We start from the raw sequence: 23,942 nt of genomic DNA, 5'->3' as shown, positions 1-23,942 counted from the left end.
ATCTATCTTATACCTATCCCACCCCTCACTTTAAAGCTGTGTCCACTCGTGTTCGCCGTCACCATACTTGGAAAAAGGCTCTCCCTGTCCACCCTACCGAACCCTCTGATTATCTTGTATGTCTCTATTAAGTCACCTCTCAACTTCTTCTCTCTAACAAGAACAGCCTCAAGGCCATCAGCCTTTCCTCGTAAGACCTTCCCTCCACACCAGGCAACATTGTCGCAAATCTCCTCTGCAAGCTTTCCAAAGCTTCCACATCCTTCTTATAATGCGGTGACCAGAACTGTACACAATACTCCAAGTGTGGCTGTACCAGAGCTTTGTACAGCTGCAGCATAACCTCCTGGTTCCGGAACTCAATCCCTCTATTAATAAAGGCCAAACCATTGTATGCTTTCTTATCAACCCTGCCAATCTGGGTAGCGACTTTCAGGGATCTGTGTACATGGACACCAAGATCTCTCTGCTTAACTGAACTCCCAAGAATCCTAACATTAGCCCAGTACTTTGCATTCCAATTACTCTAGCCAAAGTGTATCACCTCACACTTGTCCACATTAAACTCCATTTGCCACCTTTCAGCCCAGCTCTGCATCCTATCTCTGTCTCTCTGCAAACTACTACATCCTTCGTCACTATCCACAACTCTACCGACCTGAGTGTCGTCCGCAAATTTACTAACCCACCCTTCTAAGCCCTCATCCAGCTCATTTATAAAAATGACGAACAGCAGTGGACCCAACGCCAACCCTTGAGCTACGCCGCTCGTAACTGGACACCAAGATGAACATGTTCCATCAACTACAATCCTCTGTTTTCTTTCAGCAAGCCAATTACTGATCCAAACTGCTCTGTCTCCCAAATTCCCATTCATCCACATTTTGTATAATAGCCTACTGTGGGGAATCTTATCAAAAGCCTTGCTGAAATCCATATACACCACATCAACTGGTATACTCTCATCTACCTGTTTGGTCACTTTGTCAAAAAAGTCAATAAGATTCGTTAGGCACTCCCTACCCTTCACAAAATCGTGCTGACTGTCCCTGACCAGATTATTCTTTTCTGGATGGTTATAAATCCTATCTCTTATAACCTTTTCCAACACTTTACCAACAGCTGAAGTGAGACTCACTGGTCTGTAATTGCCAGGGTAGTCTCTCCTATCCATTTTGAACAAGTGAACCACAGTTGCTATCCTCCTGTCCTAAGGCACTACGCCCGTAGACAATGATGATTTGAAATTCAAAGCCAAAGGCTCTGCAATCTCTTCCTTTGCTTCCCAGAGGATCCTAGGGTAGATCCCATCCGGCCCAGGGGACTTCTCTATTTTCACACTCTGATACCTCTTCCTTGTGAACCACAATCTCTTCTAGTATAGATACAAGTATCTCTGTATCTTCCTCACCAACATTTTCTTTTTCTATAGTGAACATTGTCGAAAAATATTTATTTAGTGCTTCCCGTATCTCCTCTGACTCCACACACAACTTCCCACTATTATCCTTGATTGGCCCTGATTTAACTCTCGTCATTCTTTTATTCCTGGCATACCGATGGAAAGCCTGAGGGTTAACCATGATCCTATCCACGAACAACTTCTCATGTCCCCTCCTCGCTCTTCTGGGCTATAGTTTTAGGTCTTTCCTGACTTCCTTGTAATCCTCTAGTGCCTTTACTGAATTTTCACGTTTTGTCCTAACATAAGCATTCTTTTTCTTCTTGACCAGGGATTCCACTTCCTTAGTAAACCACAGCTCACGCGTTTTCCTTGAATAAGCTCCACATTTTTAATGTGCTCATCCCCTGCAGTTTCCTTCCCCATTCTACGCTTCCTAAATCTTTCCTAATTGCATCGTAATTTCCCTCCCCCAGCGATAACTCTTGCTCGGTGGAGTACACCTATCCCTTTCCATCACTAAAGTAAACCTGACAGATTTGTGATTGCTGTCTCCAAAGTGCTCACCTACTTTCAAATCTAACACCTGGCCAGGCTCGTCACCCAGTACAAAATCTAAAGTGGCTTCGCCCCATGTAGACCTGTCTACATACGGTGTCAGGAAGCCCTCCTGCACACACTGGACAAAAGCTGACCCATCTATAGTCCTCGTACTGTAGTGATCCCAGACAATATTTAGGTAGTTGTAGTCCCCCAGGACAGCAATCCTGCCTCTCTCACTCCTATCGAGAATCATCTTTGCTATCCTTTCCTCTACATCTCTGGGACTATTCGGAGGTCTATAGAAAACTCACAGAATGGTGACTTCTCCTTTCCTGTTTCTAACCTCAGTCCATACTACCTCACTTAACGAGTCCCCAAACATCCTTTCTACAACTGTAATATTGTCCCTGATCAACAATGCCACACCTCCCCCTCTTTTACCATTTTCTCTATTCTTACTGAAACATCTGAATCCTGGAACCTGCAACAGCCATTCCAGTCCCTGCTCTATCCATTTCTCTGTAATGGCCACAACATCGAAATCCCAGGTACCAATCCACGACACCAGTACACCCACTTTGTTTCAGATGATCCTCGCATCGAAGTACTCACACTTCAAACCTGGTTCTCGCTTGCCAGTGTCAGATACTTGATTTGGGAACTCCCTACTCTCATTCTGTACCTGTCCTACAATTTTGGTTCCCACCCCCCTTCTGTATTAGTTTAAATCCACCTGAATAGCTTTAGTGAGTTTTCCACCCAGGATATTGGTACCCCTCTGGTTTAGATGAAGACCATCCTGATTGTAGAGTTTCCACCTACCCCAGAAAGAGCTCCAATTATCCAAAAACCCGAAACCCTCCCTCCTGCACCATCCCTGTATCTATGTTTAAATGCTGTGGTAATTGGAGAAATCGGATATGTACTGTTACAGTTCATTTTTGACAAATATTAGAATGAAGTTACGTTACAGTGAGAAATAAATTTGACGAGATGTAGCAGCTTGGTTGGCTCTGTGGTTGATTCGATATTTTGGAGGACAGATCTGTTGAGAGGTAATTAAATAAGAAACGACCTCAGTAAGGGCTCGAGGACAAACTACAGAATACTCCAAGTTGGTCACTGGAATGGCTCGGACGATTGGAGTAAGTTTTTTTCAATTAGGGATGACCAGCAACATCCTAAGCCCGTTAATGAACAAAGGAAAAACAAAGGTAATGTTGGAACTAAATTCCGTTTTGTTTATAACTAAGAGGTTTGACCATAAGCATATCTCCTGGAATATTCACAATATTCCTTCTGAAAATAATAACAACGTCAGGGTCTGCATTAACTTCTAGAAATATTTTAAGGTATCTCAGAACACACAACAAAACAAGCTCTATTTGATTTTAAAAATAAGCATCCATAGGTTTTGTCTTCTAAGTGAGCAGTAAGAGCTACATCATTTTAAACCTGGACCATTAAAAATCCTACCTCCTATATTTTCAATCCAGCCAGTCGCTGATTCATTGTGAAAAGTGGTTTTATAGACTTTCTATCTCACCAGTAGATGAAGCCAGTGTCTGCTATTCAAAGGCCTGACTAAACGCACTGCCTGCTCAATATCAAAGTATTAAATTTTTCAAAATGATGTAACTTTTCATGATATTGAAATTAAGATCCTCTCCATGAACACTACACTTTCTCTGAGACAATTTGCGGAGATAAGGCTTCGATCTGAGATTTTCTGTAAATGCGATATCGATCTCAGAATGGAAAGGAATGAAGACAGCGTGGACACACAGAGCGGCGATTATGATGTGAGCAAGTGTAATTCAACTCACCGAGTGAACAAAGACCATCGTCAGCATTTGTCAGTGCGAGGGATTCATCAGCATTACTTTCCAATTGTGACTGACCATCCTGAGATTCAGTCTCAATGTCATCGTAATGGCCCTGAACCGGAGCTTGAAGAAAATGCATGATTGATTGTCATTGATTTAATTGCAATACATAACATGGAGAAAAGGAGATTCGTGCTGGAATAGAGCATTAGTGCTGGAATGTAGAATTCGAAGAGTTAGATGGTTCAAAGGAGTCTAGCGTTTGAGAAATATATAGACATTTAAAGCAAATTAGGTCTATTTTCTCTCTAAATTTGAAAGCTAAGAACAATTTCGAAGGTCTTAAAATTTCTAAAAATGAGTAGATAAGGATGAACTATTTCGAATTGTTGTAGATTCTAGATCTCATGTTCATAATCGATGATTTAAAGAATGACAGTTCTGGCAGCATCACAGAAAAGAAAGGCTGGGAGGGATTTGGAATTGTCTTCCTCTCACAGTAGCTGATTCAGATCAGATGCCAATTATTAAATATGAGACAGATTGTGCTTTTTCTTCAACAAAGTCAATAAGGGATAAGTGTCAAAGGAGGCATCTGTATTTAGATCCCACAACAACCAGCCATGACCTCACTGCACGCCAGAACACGTTTTGGGGGCTGAATGGCTTGCTCCTGTCCAACCATTCTTATGTGTTTCCATCGAACTGATGACACTTGTGCGTTGATAAGAAATTACGAAGGACATATGTGAGGTAGACAGGAAGGAATGTTTGTCTTTTTAGGGCGAGATAAAAGATCAGGGGCATCGATTTCAGGGAAGGGAAGGAAGAATTGAAGAAGATTTGAGGAAAATTGCTTTCGCTGGAAGCTGGTGAGAAACTGACCATCACGATGTAAGAGGCAAAATATGCTGAGAATATATAACAGTATTCAGTGGTGCACCTGTGATGTCATCCCATACTAGGCAAAGAACCACGTGCTGGTAAATGGGTTTGGAATATTTAGGTACTTGTTTTTACTGGCACAGTCTCAATGGACCATGTCTCTATGAGTCAAAAACAGCACATTTCTTATTCATTAACATTGCTCATGTAAGCACGATCAGTGCCGGTGTCATTCTCAGTATTGTGAACATTGACAGTTTTATGTTCGGATGGCAGATGGAAAGTCAGGAACAAAAATGAACTGACAGAAAGTGAACACATACACACCCCAATTTCTGTTGGCGTTCACCTCGAGATCATCTGATCCCAGATTATTGTCACCGAAGCCATGGCTGGTGTAGTATTCGATGCGATTAACTGAGCCAACGGAAGCAGAAATGACTAAAAACGGAAATGGGGAGTTATTGTCAGATTCACTGTCACAGTGAAGACACGACCAATTAGAAATTTAATTCCATGAAATTTCTTAAACCACATGGTGGTGGATCCTTAGAATTCATTAACACGAAGAGCTGTGGTTGTTAAGTCTTTGACTGTAACAAAACAATGGTGAATGGGCTCTTGATGTGTAAGAGAGTGAAAGGATTCTGGGAGAACTCATGAGAAAGAGGTTGAGAAACATATCAGCTGTGATTGAAAAACAGCAGACTGGAGTGGCCGAAAGGTCTAATTCTACTGCTATCTCTCTCAGTCGAATCGACTATGGATTTATGATCTGTAGTCTAATCCGTAACAACAAAGACGAAAACATAATTCTTTCGTCTCCCCTTTAACAATAATGGGAATATTCTCAATGCAACCTATTATAGAAAAAGCATTCAATGCACAGATTGCAGAGAGTCAATGGAAATTTACTCAAGTCCAATTTAACTGCAATGAGAGATTTTAAATAAATATTTGATCCTCACATCGGACAAACATTTTCCCAAATATTACTTTTAATGTCTTAATTCTCAATATCATAAGTATGTGAGAAAGTGAAAGTATTGCCTTCAGTCTCTGGACAACTCCTTTGTGTCTGATTCGCCTTTAAGTGTTCTTACTTTGGTAACACAATGTGCATTTGTTGAATCTATTAAATGCCATTTCTACACTTTTGTTTATCGTTGTATGCCATTCTTTGAGAATGCTTTGATACATTATTTTTCAGTATTATTCTCAGTTTGACAACTTAGTCAATCATTTCAAGCGATGTCGTGTCATATTCCTTCTCACCTCTATCGTAATGATCCTAAGATGAAGATCAAAGTCTCTAGTTCTAACCTAAATTCTACGATCTATTTGATTTGACTCGTCCCTCGTCAGCAGGTTTAGTAGGCAGTTGTTCCCATGCATGCCGTCCTCGGATGATTTAAGCATCTACTTTTCACACAGTATCAGTCAAGTAAAAATGTTACAGCACAAATTCTCGTTTGATAATTATTTTATCGCCGTTCAAGTGGGCAATGGATGATTATTTGAACATAAATTGCGTTCAGAGACATGGGGGAAGGCAGGCGAATCAGCAACAGGCATTCGAATTTGTGCTGACACATTGGGGCAAACGACTTCTCTTTGCACTGATGACACTTCGGTGATTATCTATATTAAATCGTTAAATATCCTACCAGAATGAAGTCATGTGTAACTGACAGTATTGCCTATGATTATATTATTGTAAATGCAATCAGTGATTCGATTGATTATTCACAGTATCAGAAATCTGATATCGTCAGTTTGGAATCAGGGTCGAGCTAGAAAATGGCATTCTGTTGGTATTTAATAACAAATGCCAGAAATATTCTTCTTTCATCAATTATAGGAAATGGTGATTATAATATATCAAATATGTTTGTCACTAAACACAGACAAATATACATTCCCTATGATAACATCTTTCACGCGAGGACAAGGATTTTATAACCAGTCATTTTTACTTCGTTCACAGACCATTCAAAACTAGAAATTCAAGGGAAGCCAAACCTTTCCAGTTAAGATTAACTATGACATCGTAAATACACACAGTACCTGGCCCATGTTTCTCAGAAGTCTGCTTGACAGGGGGAATGTCCGCAATTTCTTCATAAATTCCTTGATACAAACCAAGGCTTGAGCCACCAGTGTAACGGCCTGTTAAAGGAGGGGTAGACAGGTCAGCATTAGTAGCTAAACACCCGCAACAACACTGAGTTGATTTCTGAAGCAATATTAATGCAAAAACACATGTAGTTCATGAAATCCAGGAAAATAGAGTCTTGGCGCAATATTGACTGATCACTGATGGCAGCAATAATTTGGACAAGCAAGTGAACAGGCCATGATTAATTTTCATTTCTCATCAGTATGCAACCCTTATTTAGTTGAGCATGGAGAGTGAAATGTTGCTTGTTGGGATCTATATCTCAGTTCTGTTCGAATCAGGAATGATTAATTCCAGATGCAAATATTTACTAAAAGAAAGAATTCTCAGCTCCGAAAGGAACATGCGAGGGAAAATGATGACTTTCGAAACTGAAACTGCTTAACGCAAAGGAAAAGGTTTTTTTTTTATTATTGTTTGATGGACAATAGAAAAATCCTTGATGACTATGGGGCGGTTACACGTCAATGTTCAAGATGACAGTTTTGCAAAAAAAGGGATGCTTCGAGTACAATGATGTTTTTAGAATCTGAATATTGTAACTAGATAATTATATGGCAGCTAATACTAGTTGAGTGCAAAGTTGTGAGCATGTGAAATATGGAGAAGCTTTTTGACATTGATAACCATAAAAGAAGTTTGTATCTTTGACAGATGGCTGTAAACTATTCTTAAGATAACTTAACATGGACAGAAGCTAACACATATTGTAATTCGTAGGAGTAAATTCATGCATATGCTGGAATCTATTGTGAGAGCAATAAAGTCTGGAGATCACAGCAGGTCAGACAGCATCCATGGGGAGAGAGCAAGGTAATGTTTCGAGACGAGATGATTCTTCATCAGAATTGCGTGAATGTCTTCTGACCCGCTGTGATCTTCAGCGTTTGTCATTTTCAATATATGACAACATTCGTGTTGATCATCATCGCTCACCCTGTGGAATACAATTTATTTGAAATCGGCATAACTAGTGAACAGGTATGATCCGGTTACTCAACAGAACAATGACCGAGAAGTGTAATTAATCCTTTCATTGACCTCGACTTCTGTCATCAGCACCAAGAAGCTGAAAAACCGTAAAGGAAAACTTACTGATGAATAAATAATTAGAGGCAGAGGGCCAACCTCTCAATGAAAATTAAAGACACATTGTAACAGTTAGTAACTTATTCTGGAGTGTCATGGACAGAGTAAATAAATTAAGGGGTATCCAATATTTACGTTTCTTGCTTATTAAAAGTGATGCAGGAAAAATATTACTGAAGGGTTAATTCAGTTTCGCGCTCCAGGTATTGAAGGACTTGATGAATATTTAATGCGATTCTGATTTTAAAATAACTCTTCTTTGAGGTAATTTAAAGATTTATCTTTGTGCCAATTTAAATTTGACGCTTCAAGAGCAGAGAAGACAGCCAGAAACGACCTCGTCCTCATCATCATCGAGGCCAAATGATGGAAAAGTGCAGCAACAATCTACAACACCGACACAACCTGAAACACGAGCAGAGGGTCACTGTTAGCTCAGTTCAGTCGGGAGACGAGAGGCTCACCTTTCCTTTGATATTTTCTCTGCATTACGACCAGCAGCGCGATCACATCACAGATTAACAGGACTGCCAACGTTAAGCAGATGATGCCAGGTATGGAAATAGATGCCCTTGCCTGTCCTTCAAGAAAGGATTAAAGAGAGATTTCGCTGAGTTACCATCTGCATTGTATAACTGTAAAGAGACCATGCATCAGAAAACGTTGAAATTAGCTTCAACACCGTGAAAATGCCAAAAGTATCAAAGTCTCTAATCAGGATTGGAACAACACAAATGTTAATGATAGTATCAATCATCACTACCAGCAAGTGGAGTTGAACGGGATGACAGCAACAAATCAGGTCCTGTGGAAGAGATTATACAAATATTAGTGAAGGTGCAATTTAATTCAGGAGGACAAATGCCAGCATGTATTTTGCAAACTTAATGACGAGCGATCGTCACAAAGTCAACATAATGCTTACCAGAACAGATCACATGGGCAATTCCCTTGTGATCACACTCCGTTTTCGTTGGTTCCAAGGAGAGACAGTCGGACAGAGAGGATTCACTTCCCTTGCACTTCACATCATTCTGCCAGATTATGCCTTTACCCTGGGAATAATCGGACCCTCCTTGGGATGAAAGAGCGAAGCCACATCCCAACTGTCTGCAGACAACATTGGCCTCAGTTAAATCCCAGGAATCCCCACACAACGCGCCCCAACCTTTATCGCACATTATCTCCACTCTCCCAGAACAGTTGCTGCTTCCTCCAACCAGGCTCACGCTGTGTTGCGAATCTGTGATAAAGAACTGGTTATTACTGAAAGCGTGACAAAGCAGAAACGCCATTCCGAGAGTTGACACATTCATGAGGACGCACCTGCTTGCTGATGGCAAGAACTTGAATTGAGGGACTGCTCCTTTGTTGCGTTGGTCTCTGTGAAGAGGAAGAACATGTTGACTCCATTGGAAATCTGTTTTTGAAATGACAACCGAAATTTGAGATTTGTTGTTTTACCTGAACAAACCACGCCTGCATCTTCCCTGTGTTCGCAGTTGTGTTGACCCCACGGATTTCTCTTACATTGCCACAGGGTTGGCTCGTGTGACAGGCACTCCACTTCATCGAGCCAAATAGGTCCCGTTCCTGCTCCGAATAACTGAGTGTAATAATCAATGGACTGGAGAGCACCGCACTGCAACTGTTTACAAATCACTTCCCCATCGTGGAAGTCCAGACTTTCTGAGCACACTGTTCCCCAGGCCTCATTGTAGAACACTTCCACTCTTCCCTCGCACCGATGCTTTCCATTCACCAGCCGCATCTCCTTGTGTTCTGTTTGTATAATAACAGACAGCCATATTGACAGATAGTTTATGTCTTCAGTACGAAACAGTGACTATCCTCTGATATGCAGCACAGGTGACATAAATTAAGGTGGTACGTAAGCAATCTTATTATGAGATTGGTAGGCGATCAAGACATATAAAGGAGAAGCAAGATAGAAGACACTCACCCAGGGCAATCCTATCCATGCCTCTTATGATTTTATAAACCTCAATAATGTCACCCCTCTGTCTCCAACACTTCAGGGGAAATAGCTCCAGAATATACAGCCGCTCACTACAGCTCAAATCTTCCAACCTCGCAATACCTCCTTGCAAATTATTTTTTTTCTGGACCCTTTCAAGTTTTATAACATCATTCCGATGTTATGCCTCCTATCTCCACATCCAAATCAGTTTTTGTAAATGACGAAAAGTAGTGAACCCAGCACCGATTCTTGTGGCGCACAACTGTTCACAGGCATCCAATCTGAATACCAATACTCCACCACCACTCAGTGTCTTCCATCTTCGAGCCAGTTCTATATCCAAATGGCTAGTTCCCATTGTAATCCGTGAAGTCTAACCTTGCTAAACGGTCTCCCAAGTGGGAAAATTGTCGAACACCCTACTGAAGTCCATAAAGACCACTTCGACTACTTTGCCCTATGAATCATTTTTGTTACTTCTTCAAAAGCATCAATCAATTTCGTGAGACATGACTTACTGTGCACAAAGCCATGCTGACTATCCATAATCTGTCCTTGCCTTTCGAAATTCGTGTAAATTCTGTCTCTCAGGACGCCCTCCAACAACTTGCCCAGCACTAATGTCAGGCTCACCGGTCTCCCGTTCCCTGGCTTTTCCTTATGACATTTCTTAAATAGTGGCACCACGTCAGCATACCTCCAGTCTTCCAGCACCTCACCTATGACTATTGACGGTGTAAATGTCTCAGCAAGGGAGGCAGCAATCACTTTCTTTGCATCCCACAGGGTTCTGGGGTACACCTGATCACATCCTGGTGATGTAACCACTTTTATCAATTTCAAGACATCCAGTAACTACTTCTGTAATATGGACATTTTTGAAGATGCCACCATCTATTTCCCCACATTCTATGTCTTCCATGTCGTTCTCCACAGTAAACTCTGAACTCAATTCAGCATTGGCATGATCTGGACCACGGCATTCAATTGCTGCCTCTGCTGTAAATACTCCCTAATTCACTATACAATCCTTCATATGAAGCTTGGTGGATGACATTGTATGACACGAACACCATTGAGAGTTTCCTCACCCGAGCACATTATTCTTACGTCCTCTTTATGAGAACAGTCGTCTTGCTGACCGAATGGTGCTGAAGGGCATTCCCAGAGAAATGATTCGTTTCCAGAACAGTTCACGTCTTTCAACCAAACTGGCCCTGTGCCCGGCCCGCAGGAGGAAGGGAGGGCCCTTTCCAGTGCACCTCCACAACCCAGTTGTTTACAAACCACTTCAGCGTCCCTCACATCCCAGGAGTCATCACAAACTGATCCCCATGTCCCTTTGTAGTAAATTTCCAATCGACCAGCACAACGGGTTCCTCCATCTGACAGCCTTAATTGGATATGTTCTGTTGGACAATAACACAGATGATTATAATTTCAATACCCACTCCCTTCTTAGTTCAGTCCAACAGGATATATTGATTCTGGTAAAGCGAGTTTTACAGGTTCCTGCAAGATGGAATAAAACCCCGAAACAGAATATCTGACAACATTAACAGACTAAATCAGACCTTCATCTGTGAAGAATCTTCTCACCTGAACAGAGGATGCCTACGCCCCCCCTGTCAGTCACAGACGATTTCAAAGAATTGGAGATGTTGCAATCTCGGATCTGTGATTCCTGTCCGTGACACTGGATACCATGCATCAAAGGACGTTCATTGCTATCCACGTAGTTTGAAGAGTTATGCGTTTCCAAAGCATAACCACATCCCAGCTGTCTGCACACAACATGAGCAGCATTCAGATCCCACAGGGAGTCCTGCACTCTTCCCCAGCTTCCATTGTAGTAAACCTCAACTTGGCCATCACAGCGGTTTCTCCCATTCACCAGCCTTGGTGACCAACTATCATCTGCAACGTGAGATTTATTGAGAACAACCATTGCACTGAACAAGATACAATCGAGAAATAACAATTAAAGGTAAATGTATGATGTTTAAAAATCATTAGTGATGGCTGTTCCGATAGTTTTACAGGAAGTTTTAGTATTGTTATCACCTTTCCTTTCCAAACATTTGAGAACAGGAAGCGAAATGGCCTGTGAAGGGCGCAGAATGTTGGTTGGGAGGTGATACGAAGGAACTGAGAAGCAGGGAATTGAAATGATCCCTGACTTTTCCCAACAGATCACTGCGGTCTGACTTCATTTTATCTCAGCAAACATTCGTAAAAATTCCAAACAATGCACTCAACGTCTTTGTTTTTGACATGTCCATTCTAAAGTTGCCAACTCCCCCCGCAACGCCCCCCCCGCACCCTCCCGACATCCTGCTAATGTGTCAGAGTATTTCTAAATCGGATTTTGTCACCACCTCTGAGGCACGCATGGAATGTGCTAGAGGAACGCAGTGAGTCTGGAAACATCTTCGGAGAGAAAGGGGGATTTGACGTTTGAAGTATGTTCGAGAAACATGCAGAGATGAAGATAGTTAATTGTCATCTCACGTGGTATTTGTAAAAGATTTAGGGGATTTAAGACGCATTAAGTCCGAAAAAAGAAGCTGTGATATCTCAGAACATCGTTGTGCCAAATCAAACATGGAACTTTGAATAATAAAACGATGGAATATGAGGTTTAGGAAGGATGTCACTTTTTTGCATTTCAGAATGGCAGCTGATGGTGTTCAAACTCAGTGAATAATCCCAGCATGAAATTTAGTCGAAGTAATAGTGACAAGGAAACCAACATCAATTATCGCCAAATTTCACCTGATTAACTATTTTCCCTCAGGAAGGACATCTACGAGACTTACCAGACACACCCGAGCAGATGACATTGGCGATATTTCCATGGGAGCAGTTGAACATTTCCCCCTGTGAAATTGGACAGTCCCACAATCGTCTCGCATTTCCATGGCAATTGTACTGATACGTCCACACTGGTCCGGCTCCCCTCCCAAATCGATCATCTCTGTGGATCGACTTGACAGTCCCACATTGAAGGTGCTCACAGACAACACTGGCGGTTTTTGAGTCAAAGAAATCACCACACAGTGTTCCCCACTGCTCCCCGTGCAGGACCTCCACTCGCCCAGAGCACCTGTTCTTCCCACCAACCAATCGGGGCCCATGGTTTCCTGTTTTGGAGCAAATATAAGTGCACAGATAGACTTATGTGGGAATATTAATTGTTTGAACAAGGCAGTTGAAGTATGGTGGACACACATGTCAATATCGAGGGCAAGAGATGTGGTCTGCATTTGAATCATGTTGATTCGGACAATTGAACACTATTGTCAAATACACATTGATATTAAACTAAATTCAACGTGAAAGGTGATGGAACTAAAATGATAGCCTTCAGAATCAATATTAGGATCAGAATACGATGGTGGAACAAATGACCATGATGACATATGTCAGATGACCGGGTAATGTGAACTAGAAATTCTTGCTAAAGGATTTGTTGGAAAGAAAGGTATCCAATTGCTTTAGAGAGTTTGGAACCGTCCTTCAAACTATTACTGGGGCCAGGAAGGCAAAAAAAAACCTACTGTGTTCATGTGACTTTAATTGTCTGATATTCACTCCAATATACCTATGTTAACTTGTGCTTACTGTATTCTCATTCAAGAATCACACAACGACAGGTTATAGTCCTGTTGGACTATAATCTGGTGTTGTGTGATTTTTAACTTTGTACACCCCAGTTCAACACCGGCATTTCCAAATCATAGTATTCTCATTGTAAAAGTTTAGACAATCTGGACACACAATATGTTGGGTGCAGACAATTTGCAATCATGAAGAAATCTCTTTTCCAATACAAGTGTGATACATTTCCAAACATTTTAATTTCCGATAATTGCATGTATATTTTACCAATTAAAATTAATGCGTGACTACATTGGAAAACACTGGGAGTAGTTTAAATTTGTCACTGATCGAGCAACGCCAGAAATTTTTCACCAACATTAAAGTGAAATGTGTCTTTTTTCCCGTTATGCCTGTACTCACCGGAACAGATCAGGGTGACATTGTTGTGTCTATTGCAATCGAAGTGAGTTGTTGAAGACCGACGACAATTCCCCAGTTGAGTCTCGTTGCCCGTACATTCAAAGACTTTCGATCCCATGAGCACAGTACTGCCTCCAGAATGAGCAGAGCTTGAGACAGACACGGCCGCTCCACAATGAAGCTGCGCACAGACCACATTGGCGTTTTTCAAATCCCAGTCAAGACCACACACTGTTTTCCAGGTGTCTTCAAACAGGACTTCCAGTCTTCCGTGGCATTGAGAATTTTCAGGCACTAACATGACTTGCTCTGTAGAAAGATCACTGAATCATAATGAATTACAAAAACAATAATTAACATTATTGACCGATTAATATTCATTCGATTAATGTCGGGTTCGAGCGTGAATCATTCCATCACTCTATGTTGGTGTCGTCCCCCTACAATAAAATTTATATTCACCTTCCACTTTCCTCCCCATCAGCTGGTCCAACATAAAGCGATTTTCAGCCTGTAGATAAATTATATAAACTGATTCTGTCAGCTAACACAACGCAGATTCTTATTACTCATCGAGTTAAATGTGTGATGGTTCCAGCGGTGCAAATCTCTCAATGCAGCTTCAAGTGAAATCACAAAGTACACCTGTCCTGAACCTTCACCGGAGTGTACACAGTAACAGGTACTCAACTGTGATTATCTTTTGAAGTTCAACCCTTTATATAATTATACCGAATAAATCAGTGATTCTTTTATTACGACATTAATTATGACTGGCACTTGCAATTCCGTTAACATATCCCTTTTTTGTTTTAGACAGTAACAGGTTCTGATGAAACGACACAGAAACAACAGTAGACTTTTACCTGAACAGATGACACCAGCATCATTGGAATGTGGATTGGTGTAGTGACCCCATTCATATGACGGACAGTCCTGCAGAGTGCGTTCTGTCCCCTTGCACCAAAACCCTCCAGTTACAATGGGTCCAGATCCTTCTCCAAAGTGAGGCCCAAGTGGGGCAGAAAGCGCGATCCCACAGTCCAGCTCCCGACACACAACAGTAGCAGTATCCATGTCCCAATAATCATCATGCACAGTCCCCCACAGACTCATGAAGTGAATCTCCACTCGGCCAGCGCAAGGACTGTCCCCATTCTCCAGTCTCAGACTCACCGTCTCTGCAAAGTACAAAAATCGCAACTACGATTGATAATGTTTAAACATGAAAACTCTCAACACAGTCCAGATTCACCGTTCAGCATGCAATGGCTCTGAGAGAGTGGGACAAATGCACTTTGCCACAAATAACTCAGAAACCGAACTGTATTGGGTGGATGAGGAAGGGACGTTTTAATAAGGGATAATGACACACGGGGGTCAGAGAAATGTTTCCACAGAAACACTTATTCTAAAGTGGTCAAGTTGAGAAGATAGTTATTATGCATTCAGAGGATATGGGCGTCGCGGCCTGGGTCAGCATTTATCACCCATCCCGAGTCGCCTCCTTGAGTCGGTCGTGGGGATGAGCTGCTGCAGTCCAGTTGCTGTAGGCGTAGTCACACTGTCCTCGGGGGAGGGGGGAGGGGAATTCTAGCATTCTGACCCAGCATTACATCTCCAGCACAGGAAGGAGTGGTTGAGAGGGGGGGGCTTGCAGGTAACGGTTACTCCATGTACCTGCTGACCCTTGTCCTTCTAAATGGGAGAGGTCGGGTGTTTGGCTGGTGCTGACTCAGCAGATTTGGTGAATTTCTGCAAAGCCTCTTGTTGAAATTAGATTGGATTACTTACAGTGTGGAAACAGGCCCTTCGGCCAAACAAGTCCACACCGACCAGCTGAAACGCAACCCACCCAGAACCATTCCCCTACATTTAACCCTTAATCTAACATCACAGGTAATTTAACTTGGCCAATTCACCTGACCTGCACATGTTTGGACTGTGGGAGGAAACCGGAGGACATGGAGGAAGCCCGCACAGACACGGGGAGAATGTGCAAACTCCATACAGAGAGTCGCCTGAGGCGGGAATTGAACCCGGGTCTCTGGCGCTGTGAGGCAGCAGTGCTAACTACTGTGCCACAGTGCCACCCACACTACTGTGCCATGTGCCACCCATTGCTGGTTTACACTGCTGCGGGTGTACATCGATGGTGAAGGGAATGGATGTGATGCCAATCAAGCCGGCTGATTTTTCCCTGAATGGTGTTGAGCTTCCAGTGTACTGTTGAAGGTGCACACATCCAGGCAAGTGTTCAGAATATATTTCAACTTTAGGAAAACCAAGAGGAACGGGTCAGGAATGGTTTCCAATCCATTGTGCTCAGCACTGACTGGCAAGAAAAAAACATGGACCCACGCTGAAACGTCAGCAAATGTAACGGTACTTCCATCTATCACGGCCAGAACTATTGTCGGATGTATGGTTATATGAGACTGATGCACAATGAAATAATTTAAATGAGTTTCAAAAAGCGGCGTTGCGTTTCTAGCTGACCTTTCACACTCTCCTGATTCACCATCTCTTTATCTGAGAACGGCCAATGCGAGATTACCACTCATCATCTCGTCTTCAGGAATGTTGAAGATAGAGATCTTCGAGAGTAATGCATTCCCCTTCCGTGTTGAACGGATGCATCATAACTTAGTGATGCCAATGCATATGATAATGACATGAAATTACCTGTGCTATTGGCCTGAGTGTCGACAGGTCTGCCTGAAATACAGGAATAAGAATAAAGTGTCAGGGAGCAATACAACCCTTAGAAATGAATTCAATAAATGCCAACAAAGTGAGAGTAGCAACTGTCATCATTTTGCGAAATAAATGATAACCAGTCTTGTAGAATCATAATTTCAAGCAATATATAGAAAACAGGAAATGAATTTTCAGGAGCAAACACATATGGTCATTTACCTTCCTAAATGTAACTTAGTTTTGTCCACACAGGCAGACACGCTGCCAACTCAATGCGGTGGGGCACTGCTGAGCCTCTTTGCATCCATGAGTTGTCAGTGTGAAGGTCTCGCAAAATTACTGAACGTTCTGCTCGTTGCTGCGCTGCCGACTTACTCAACATCGTTATGATCCCCATACAGAGCACTAACATTTCTCAATGACCAAAGCAAGGCGCAGCCATCGAAAGTTTGCATATGTTTAAGATGTTTGTTCGAGCAACAAGGCTCAAATAAATAACGATTCAAAGTAACTAGTCAGCAAATAAATCCAGAAAGTGCGATTCTCTTTTCCAATTGTTGCATTTGGCACCTGAAAGATTAGGTTACATTCTGTTCCCCTATCTACATAGCTGCAAAGGGTCAGTCATGAATAATGTCTCATAGGAATCCTCAATTTCCCCAACTCCAAGACATGCGGTTTGACCATGGATCAACACAAACAGTTCAATATATAAATGTCTGTAAACAATTCCATTAGTCAAAACAAACCAAGAAATGTATTCGGTCCAAGGATATGATGCTACCTCTTTGAACACGCTGCTTCATTAATTCCATCACCTTTCCTCGTTGCCCATGTATGCATTACTCACGTTGATTTGCACTGGGGGCAGGATGGTGACGAGCCCATAATGCACTTTTGTAAAAATTCAAGGGTTTGCTGAGGTTGCCCTGTTAATGATGTTCATTATTAATAACATTGACTTCTATCTAAAGTCAGCGCAGGAACTAAAACATCTTTCAGATTTAAATTAAGTTAAATTTCTCTGATTGTGTGGCAAACATTGGTGATTTCTAGCTTCCTCCAAGTTATTTGCCATGCAACTTCTAAATATTCCTAAACTACGAATTGTTTATTTTCAATCTCTGAATATTTTTATTTCTGCTTTCACTCCTTCAGCCAACACGGGCCATCTGCCGGATATGTTCACAGATGGTCACTCAGCGCTGGTTGTGATTCATTCACTCCCTGCTCTATGGCTTCTCTAATAACCTGCATTCACCGAACTGACTCAATATTTTTATCCGTTTAAGATGCGTGACCAACGTCCCTGCAACTCAATGCGAAATATTTATTGCTTGCTTCTCAGAATGAAGCTCGTTCTGGAAAATGAAGTTTCGAAATCTGAAGCAATGTATTGTCAATAGCAGCAAGCACTGGGACATTGTCCTCCTTCAACCAATAAAATTTCCGCCTTTCCTATTTCTCTGCTTGCTTTGTTTTTCATTTCATTAGAACACACACCGGATCACCTATGTACTGCTGAATAATTACTATGGTTATTTCACACACTGTTGCATACTTTGCAAAACACTAAAAATGACAAGAGTTCTTTTGAGTTAGTAGAAACAAATATAGTAACGATGTTAATGATCTTTTGAAACTCACTACACAATATTGTATCAGATAAGCTGTTGACCTGAATGTGATATATTAGACATTTGATGATCCTCACTAACTGTAAAGTTTTGTAATATAATGAATACATGATAGATCAGTGCCTTTTTTTTAACGCAGTAACTGATTGCAGCTCTGTTACACACTGAGACAGCTGACGTAATTTTGTTTGTGTCTCGAGACCGGATATTATTACCAAATAATTCTGGCTGTTGCAGAACATGCCGGAGCGTTTGAAAACTGTGTTAAAATTTGCAATCTCACATGATAATTCTATCCCAACGTTGCAGAGGGCGTAATTTTCAATGCAGAATGAGCTAGCAGTAGGTGTAATCACTGTGTTCTACACATGCCACTCTGAAATACTTTATCCTTGCACAGACTTCTGCCTCCATCCAGCTAAATGAGTGCAATTAGCAAGATGTCAAGTTCATTTCCAGTCTGCTTCAGCTGCACATGGGGATAGGAGCTTTTATTCTTAGTGTACCATTTATTTAGATTTCAAAATGTAATCGCAGTTTGAATGAAGTCACTGTAATTCAATCAAATGTCAATCGTGATGGAGACTATAAAGAAACAAATTACTGGCAGTGAGAGAAATGCAGACCAGTTGTCACTTTTGAATGTGAATTAACGAAAATAGTACCCGCAATAAATAAAATACTCGATATTAGATGTATTATTCCTGTCTTGATTTATTTGATTTCCGTCATTAACTAACAATAAAACAACTTGCCGAATGGATTTTGAATTATATCCGAGTACTGGAAGAATTTCGTTAATGAGGAATTCAAGTCACAATAAACGAGAAAAAATTTACGTGAATATTGCTTCCTCAAAGCATTTTCTCATTTATTTCTTTTTGAATTAATACATTTATAAAAGAGCAATCGTGTATCAAGGAGTCAGTTGTTTATAACTTTGGTATGAGGTGAACATTAAAATGGTTGATGCAACTTCTAAGAACGTATTTCATGCACTTCAGCGACTGTTTAACAAACACAACTTCAACAACATAATGAATGGAACTGTTCACCGTGATGTTATTGTCATCTGATCCGACAATGTTCTCATTATTGGATAAATAAATATTGCATGAAAATAAATCATTTTGTTTTTCCACTTTACAACGTAGAAAGATTGGTAAGTACTGTATAAAATAAAATAATGTACAAGACACCCAGACCCAGAGTAATTTTGCTTCTCTAATAGATCTGCTGGCTTCCCTTCATGGCTTCATCTCAGTTCCTTTTCTGTGAACTGAGAGGTCTACGACTGCAATACTCATGTCTCTGAAAGCTTAGGCATAGTCAGCACTTTTAATCATTTGCATAATTTTAACGAAAGACTCCTGGTCACAAAGGCTCAAAAACGAAACGCAGAAACTTTTCTTTCAACTGTTCTGAACAATTTCGCTTTCCATGACAAATTAGTCTTGTGTCGAACCACAACTTCAACGTGAAACAAGAAGGTTTCAAATTAAATAACCTCTAAGGATTTCAGGATTTCTTTCTCTGCTTTCTAACTGTTGTCTGTTCCAACAATATGGACCCGTTCACAAAAATACTAAAGCAAGTAAATCACCAGACGAAAAGGAAAGTACACTGGAGGCTGGGAACCTGAAAGGAAGAGAAAGCTGGAGAAACCTGGGAGGCCCGAACACTTCATCAGATACTGTTTGAAATATGCAATTTTCCCAATGACAATCTTTAATGTCCAAGCGAACCTCTGTCATTTTTATTCACAGCCTAGATATGTTCTCCCTTCCGCGTCAAGTGTTTCGTTTTTACACTCCAACCAATTAAATTTATTGGAGAAAGCTAAGTAACTAAAATGTGCAAAATGGTCATAAAATCGGTAAAGGAAAGCTCTTATAAAACTTCCATGACAGAAAAAAGACAACAGGCCATGCAATTATGATTTTTTTGAGAATGGGGCACAGACTTTCCCAAATTTGCATTAACACGCGGATAAAAGTTAAAAATTAGCTCATGATACCAGACATTGACGTGTTCAAACCAGGACAGCTAACAATTTTAGTTGGGCATGCAAAGGACAGCAGAAGGATAGACAAATGGTGGAACGTAAGGCAAATAAAGGTGGTGAGGAAAATTTTGGCAGCCTAGGAAATTACTTGTAAGGTATATTTAAAGTTTTTTCATTTCGTCAACGTTTCCTTATTGATTAAATGTGCTCAGACAGAAGGACCAGCACCTTCAAAGGCTGAGATGGTTGAATTTGATAGAAGACCTGGCAGAATAATTAGCAATGCAACTTATACTTAAAATTGTCAATAGAATTATGGCGTGAATAAACAGAGAAGCTATGATGATTTTTTGATCCAGTTCTCCTCAGGCCGATAGAAAAACATTGTGCACAATTATATGCAATGTGTGATTCACAAAGGTTGTTATCGCCCTTCAGGAAGTGCAAATGAGCAATACTCGAATAAAAATATGAAAGGTTTCTATTTGCGACAAGATTGTCTTGGGCTTTTAAGCGATAGTGCTGGTGCAGATAGAGTCACCCAAGAATGTGACTTGCTCAATCAAGGCAGGTGAAGAAAAATGATTGATCTCATGAGCTGATCATTGGAAGAGTAAGGGACATAAATGTTAAAGTTACGGGAAGAGTTGTGGTGTGAATTGGAATGATACTCAGTGGGAGACCGGATGATATGGACATTATTGGAAAATGCATAGTGATATTAGGGCAAGGGCGCTGAAAAACAACATAGAAAGTGAGGGATCGAAAATATTCGCCTTTGGACGCACGTTCCATTCGGAATACAATGGTGGAACAAATGACCATGATGATACACGTCTGATGATGACGTATTGTGAGATGGAACTTCTTGCTGAAGAATTTATGGAAAGTGTGATGCTCAATAATTTCGAACAGTTTAAAAAAGTTGTTCAAAATCATTATCGGGGCAAAAACAAAGACCGTCTTGGCAGAAATTTAATTGTCCGATATTCACTTCAATGTCTATATATTCACTCAAGCTTACTATTACCGCGGTGATCTACCTTTAGACAATCTAGACAATAACTTATGTTGACTGCAGGCAGTTAACGAACTTGAAAATAATTATTTTCGAATGCAAATGCAGATATTTCAAAACATCTTAAATTTCCCATAATTGCGAGTATATTTTTAATGACGTTGTACTTAGCGCATGATCACATTGGAAATCACAAGGATTGGTTTAGATTTGGCACTGTTAGACCAATTCAGGAATCCCTGCACAAACGTTAAAGCAAAATGTATCTCACTTTCTTTCATTACCACTGGACTCACCAGAACATATCAGGGTGACATTGTTGTGTACACTGCAATCCTGGTGATTGGCTGGAGACCGAGGGCACTTCCCCAGATGAGTCTCGTTGCCCGTACATTGAATGACCTCAGATGCCATGAGCACATTACCTCCTCCCGAATGAGCAGAGCTTGACACAGACACGGCGACCCCACAATGAAGCTGTGCACAGACCACGTTGGCGTTTTTCAAATCCCAGTCAAGGCCACACACTGTTTTCCAGGTGTCACCGAACTGTACTTCGAGACTGCCGAAGCATTCGGCACTTCCAGGCACCAATCTCGGAAGGATGTGGTCTGAAAAAAAGTCCACTCAATCAGAAAAAAAAGTAACTGGAACAATAATTGACAGATGAACATTCATCTGATTAATGACAAATCGGTGCATTTGTTTATGAAATATTCCATTATTCTATGTGGGTCTGGTCTCCTGTCGACCTCGTTTATAGTCACCATCAGATTCCAGAGCCTTAGCTCTTCTGATAGAGAGAGGGAAAAATAAAACACTTTCAGCCTGCAGATAAATGATACAAAGTGATTCTGCCGGCAGGCACAATATCAATCGCATGTTCCATTGGGATGTGTATATGGTAGTTGCAGCGGTGCAGCTCTCTCAATGTGGCTTCAAATGACATCACAATGGACACCTGTTCCTGCTGCGTCACCGGAGTGGAAACAGCAGCAGGTACCCATTTCTCACATTATCTTCAAATATTCACCACGTTATATAATGGTAACGAACAACTCAGTGGTACTGTTATAATGATGGTGATAGTCGTTGAACAACTGCTGTTCAGTCACAGTATTACTTTCTGGATTCACACACTGCCAGGTTGTGATACAACTGCACTGAAACAGCGGCCTATTTTTACCTGAGCAGATGACACCAGCATTGTTGGTGTATGACGCGGTGTAGTGACCCCATCTCTCTGATTGACAGTCCCGCAGAGCGCGCTCGGTCCCATTGCACTCAAAGTTCCAGGTCATAATGGGTCCGGATCCTTCTCCAAAGTAAGCCTGCCTTGGGGCAGAGACCGCACTCCCACAGTCCAGCTCCCGACAAACAACAGAAGCATCCAGAAGGTCCCATTTATCATCATCCACAGTCCCCCACAGCCGATCGTAGTGAATCCCCACTCGACCAGCACAAGGACTGCCCCCATTCTCAAGTCTCAGCCGCACTGTCTCTGTAAAACACAGGAATAGAAACGGAGGTTAAGAACTTATGAACATGAAAACTCTTATCACAGCCCAAATCCCCACTTCATCGTGCAGTAGCTGTGAGGGGATGGCACACCCTACACTCTGCAATAATATAACTCAGAAAATTAACCAAATATGTTGAATGTGGAAGGGATGTTTAATTGAATGGGGCTCACTCACAGAGAGTGAGGGTCAGAGAAATGTTTCCAAAGAAACAACTGTTCTAAACGGGCCAACTTGAAAATATTTGTATTATTCATTCATGGGAAATAGACGTTGCTTCCTGAGTCAGCATTTATCAAATTTCCCTCCCTGCCTCCTTTGGTAAGTCATTATGCGCTGCCTACGTGAACCACTGCAGTCCATGTGGTGTCGGTAGAATCATAATGTCCTGAGGGAGGGAATTCTAGGATTCTCAATCAGCAATATATCTCCAAGACAGGACGGCGAGTGGTTCAGAAGGAGAGTGCACGAGCAGTGATTGTCCCATGTATCTGCTGCCTCTAGTTCCTGTCAATGGAAGTGGTCCAGTGTTTGGCAGATACTCACCTCAGAGCTTTGGTGCATTTCTGCAGTGCCTTTTGTCGATGGGTCACACTGCTGCAACTGAGCGTCAATGATGGAGGGCGTCGATGTTTATTGATATTGTGCCAATCAAGCGAGGGCTGCATTGACCTAAATGGTGTCGAACCTCTTGTGTAATGTTGAATCTGCACTCTTCCAGGCAAGTGGTCAGAAAGTATTTCAACTTCAGTGAAGCCGAAAGGGGTGGGTCAGGAATGATCTGTTTTCCATCGTGCTCAGCACTCGCTGCCGAGAAAGCACCATGGACACGCCCTGGGAACATCAGAAAATGCAACGGCATTTTCGCCTATTGCAGCCTGAAATATTCTAGGTCGTGTTGTTACGTGAGACCAATCTCACCGCTCAGTAGTGACTGAAATAATAAAGATGTGTTTCCAACAGCGGCACTGTGTGTTTGTAGGTGATTTTTCAAACTCTCCCCATTCATTGTCTCTCTAACTGAGAACGGCAATGCAAGGAGAAGCTGATCCTTCAGACTCTCCTCCCCAAGGAACCCTCATTCATTCACTTTCTACCTGAGAACAGCAGTGTGAGTGGGAGATCACAGCTCAC

At 41.5% G+C, this 23,942-nt stretch overlaps 1 protein-coding gene across 1 annotated transcript in view; it reads right to left on the bottom strand.

Moving 5' to 3' along the window:
* Positions 1-23,670, bottom strand: part of LOC132807657 (deleted in malignant brain tumors 1 protein-like) — a 65,625-nt gene extending 41,955 nt beyond the window's left edge. The window contains exons 1-14 of the mRNA XM_060821708.1: positions 23,481-23,670; positions 22,475-22,789; positions 21,585-21,899; positions 16,614-16,646; positions 14,795-15,109; positions 13,929-14,237; positions 12,725-13,048; positions 11,505-11,822; positions 10,977-11,314; positions 9,251-9,695; positions 8,389-8,505; positions 6,724-6,825; positions 4,984-5,097; positions 3,772-3,894 (exon numbers count right to left, since the gene is read on the bottom strand). Coding sequence (XP_060677691.1) covers positions 3,772-3,894; positions 4,984-5,097; positions 6,724-6,825; positions 8,389-8,505; positions 9,251-9,695; positions 10,977-11,314; positions 11,505-11,822; positions 12,725-13,048; positions 13,929-14,237; positions 14,795-15,109; positions 16,614-16,646; positions 21,585-21,899; positions 22,475-22,789; positions 23,481-23,670 — 3,358 coding nt within the window. The remainder of the gene's footprint in view (positions 1-3,771; positions 3,895-4,983; positions 5,098-6,723; positions 6,826-8,388; positions 8,506-9,250; positions 9,696-10,976; positions 11,315-11,504; positions 11,823-12,724; positions 13,049-13,928; positions 14,238-14,794; positions 15,110-16,613; positions 16,647-21,584; positions 21,900-22,474; positions 22,790-23,480) is intronic.
* Between the last annotated feature and the right edge of the window lie 272 nt (positions 23,671-23,942).

Source organism: Hemiscyllium ocellatum (assembly GCF_020745735.1).
Source record: "Hemiscyllium ocellatum isolate sHemOce1 chromosome 27 unlocalized genomic scaffold, sHemOce1.pat.X.cur. SUPER_27_unloc_2, whole genome shotgun sequence".
Classification (NCBI taxonomy): domain Eukaryota; kingdom Metazoa; phylum Chordata; class Chondrichthyes; order Orectolobiformes; family Hemiscylliidae; genus Hemiscyllium; species Hemiscyllium ocellatum.
Note: the sequence above shows the minus strand (reverse complement) of the source record. Positions and strands in the feature narration are given on the sequence as shown.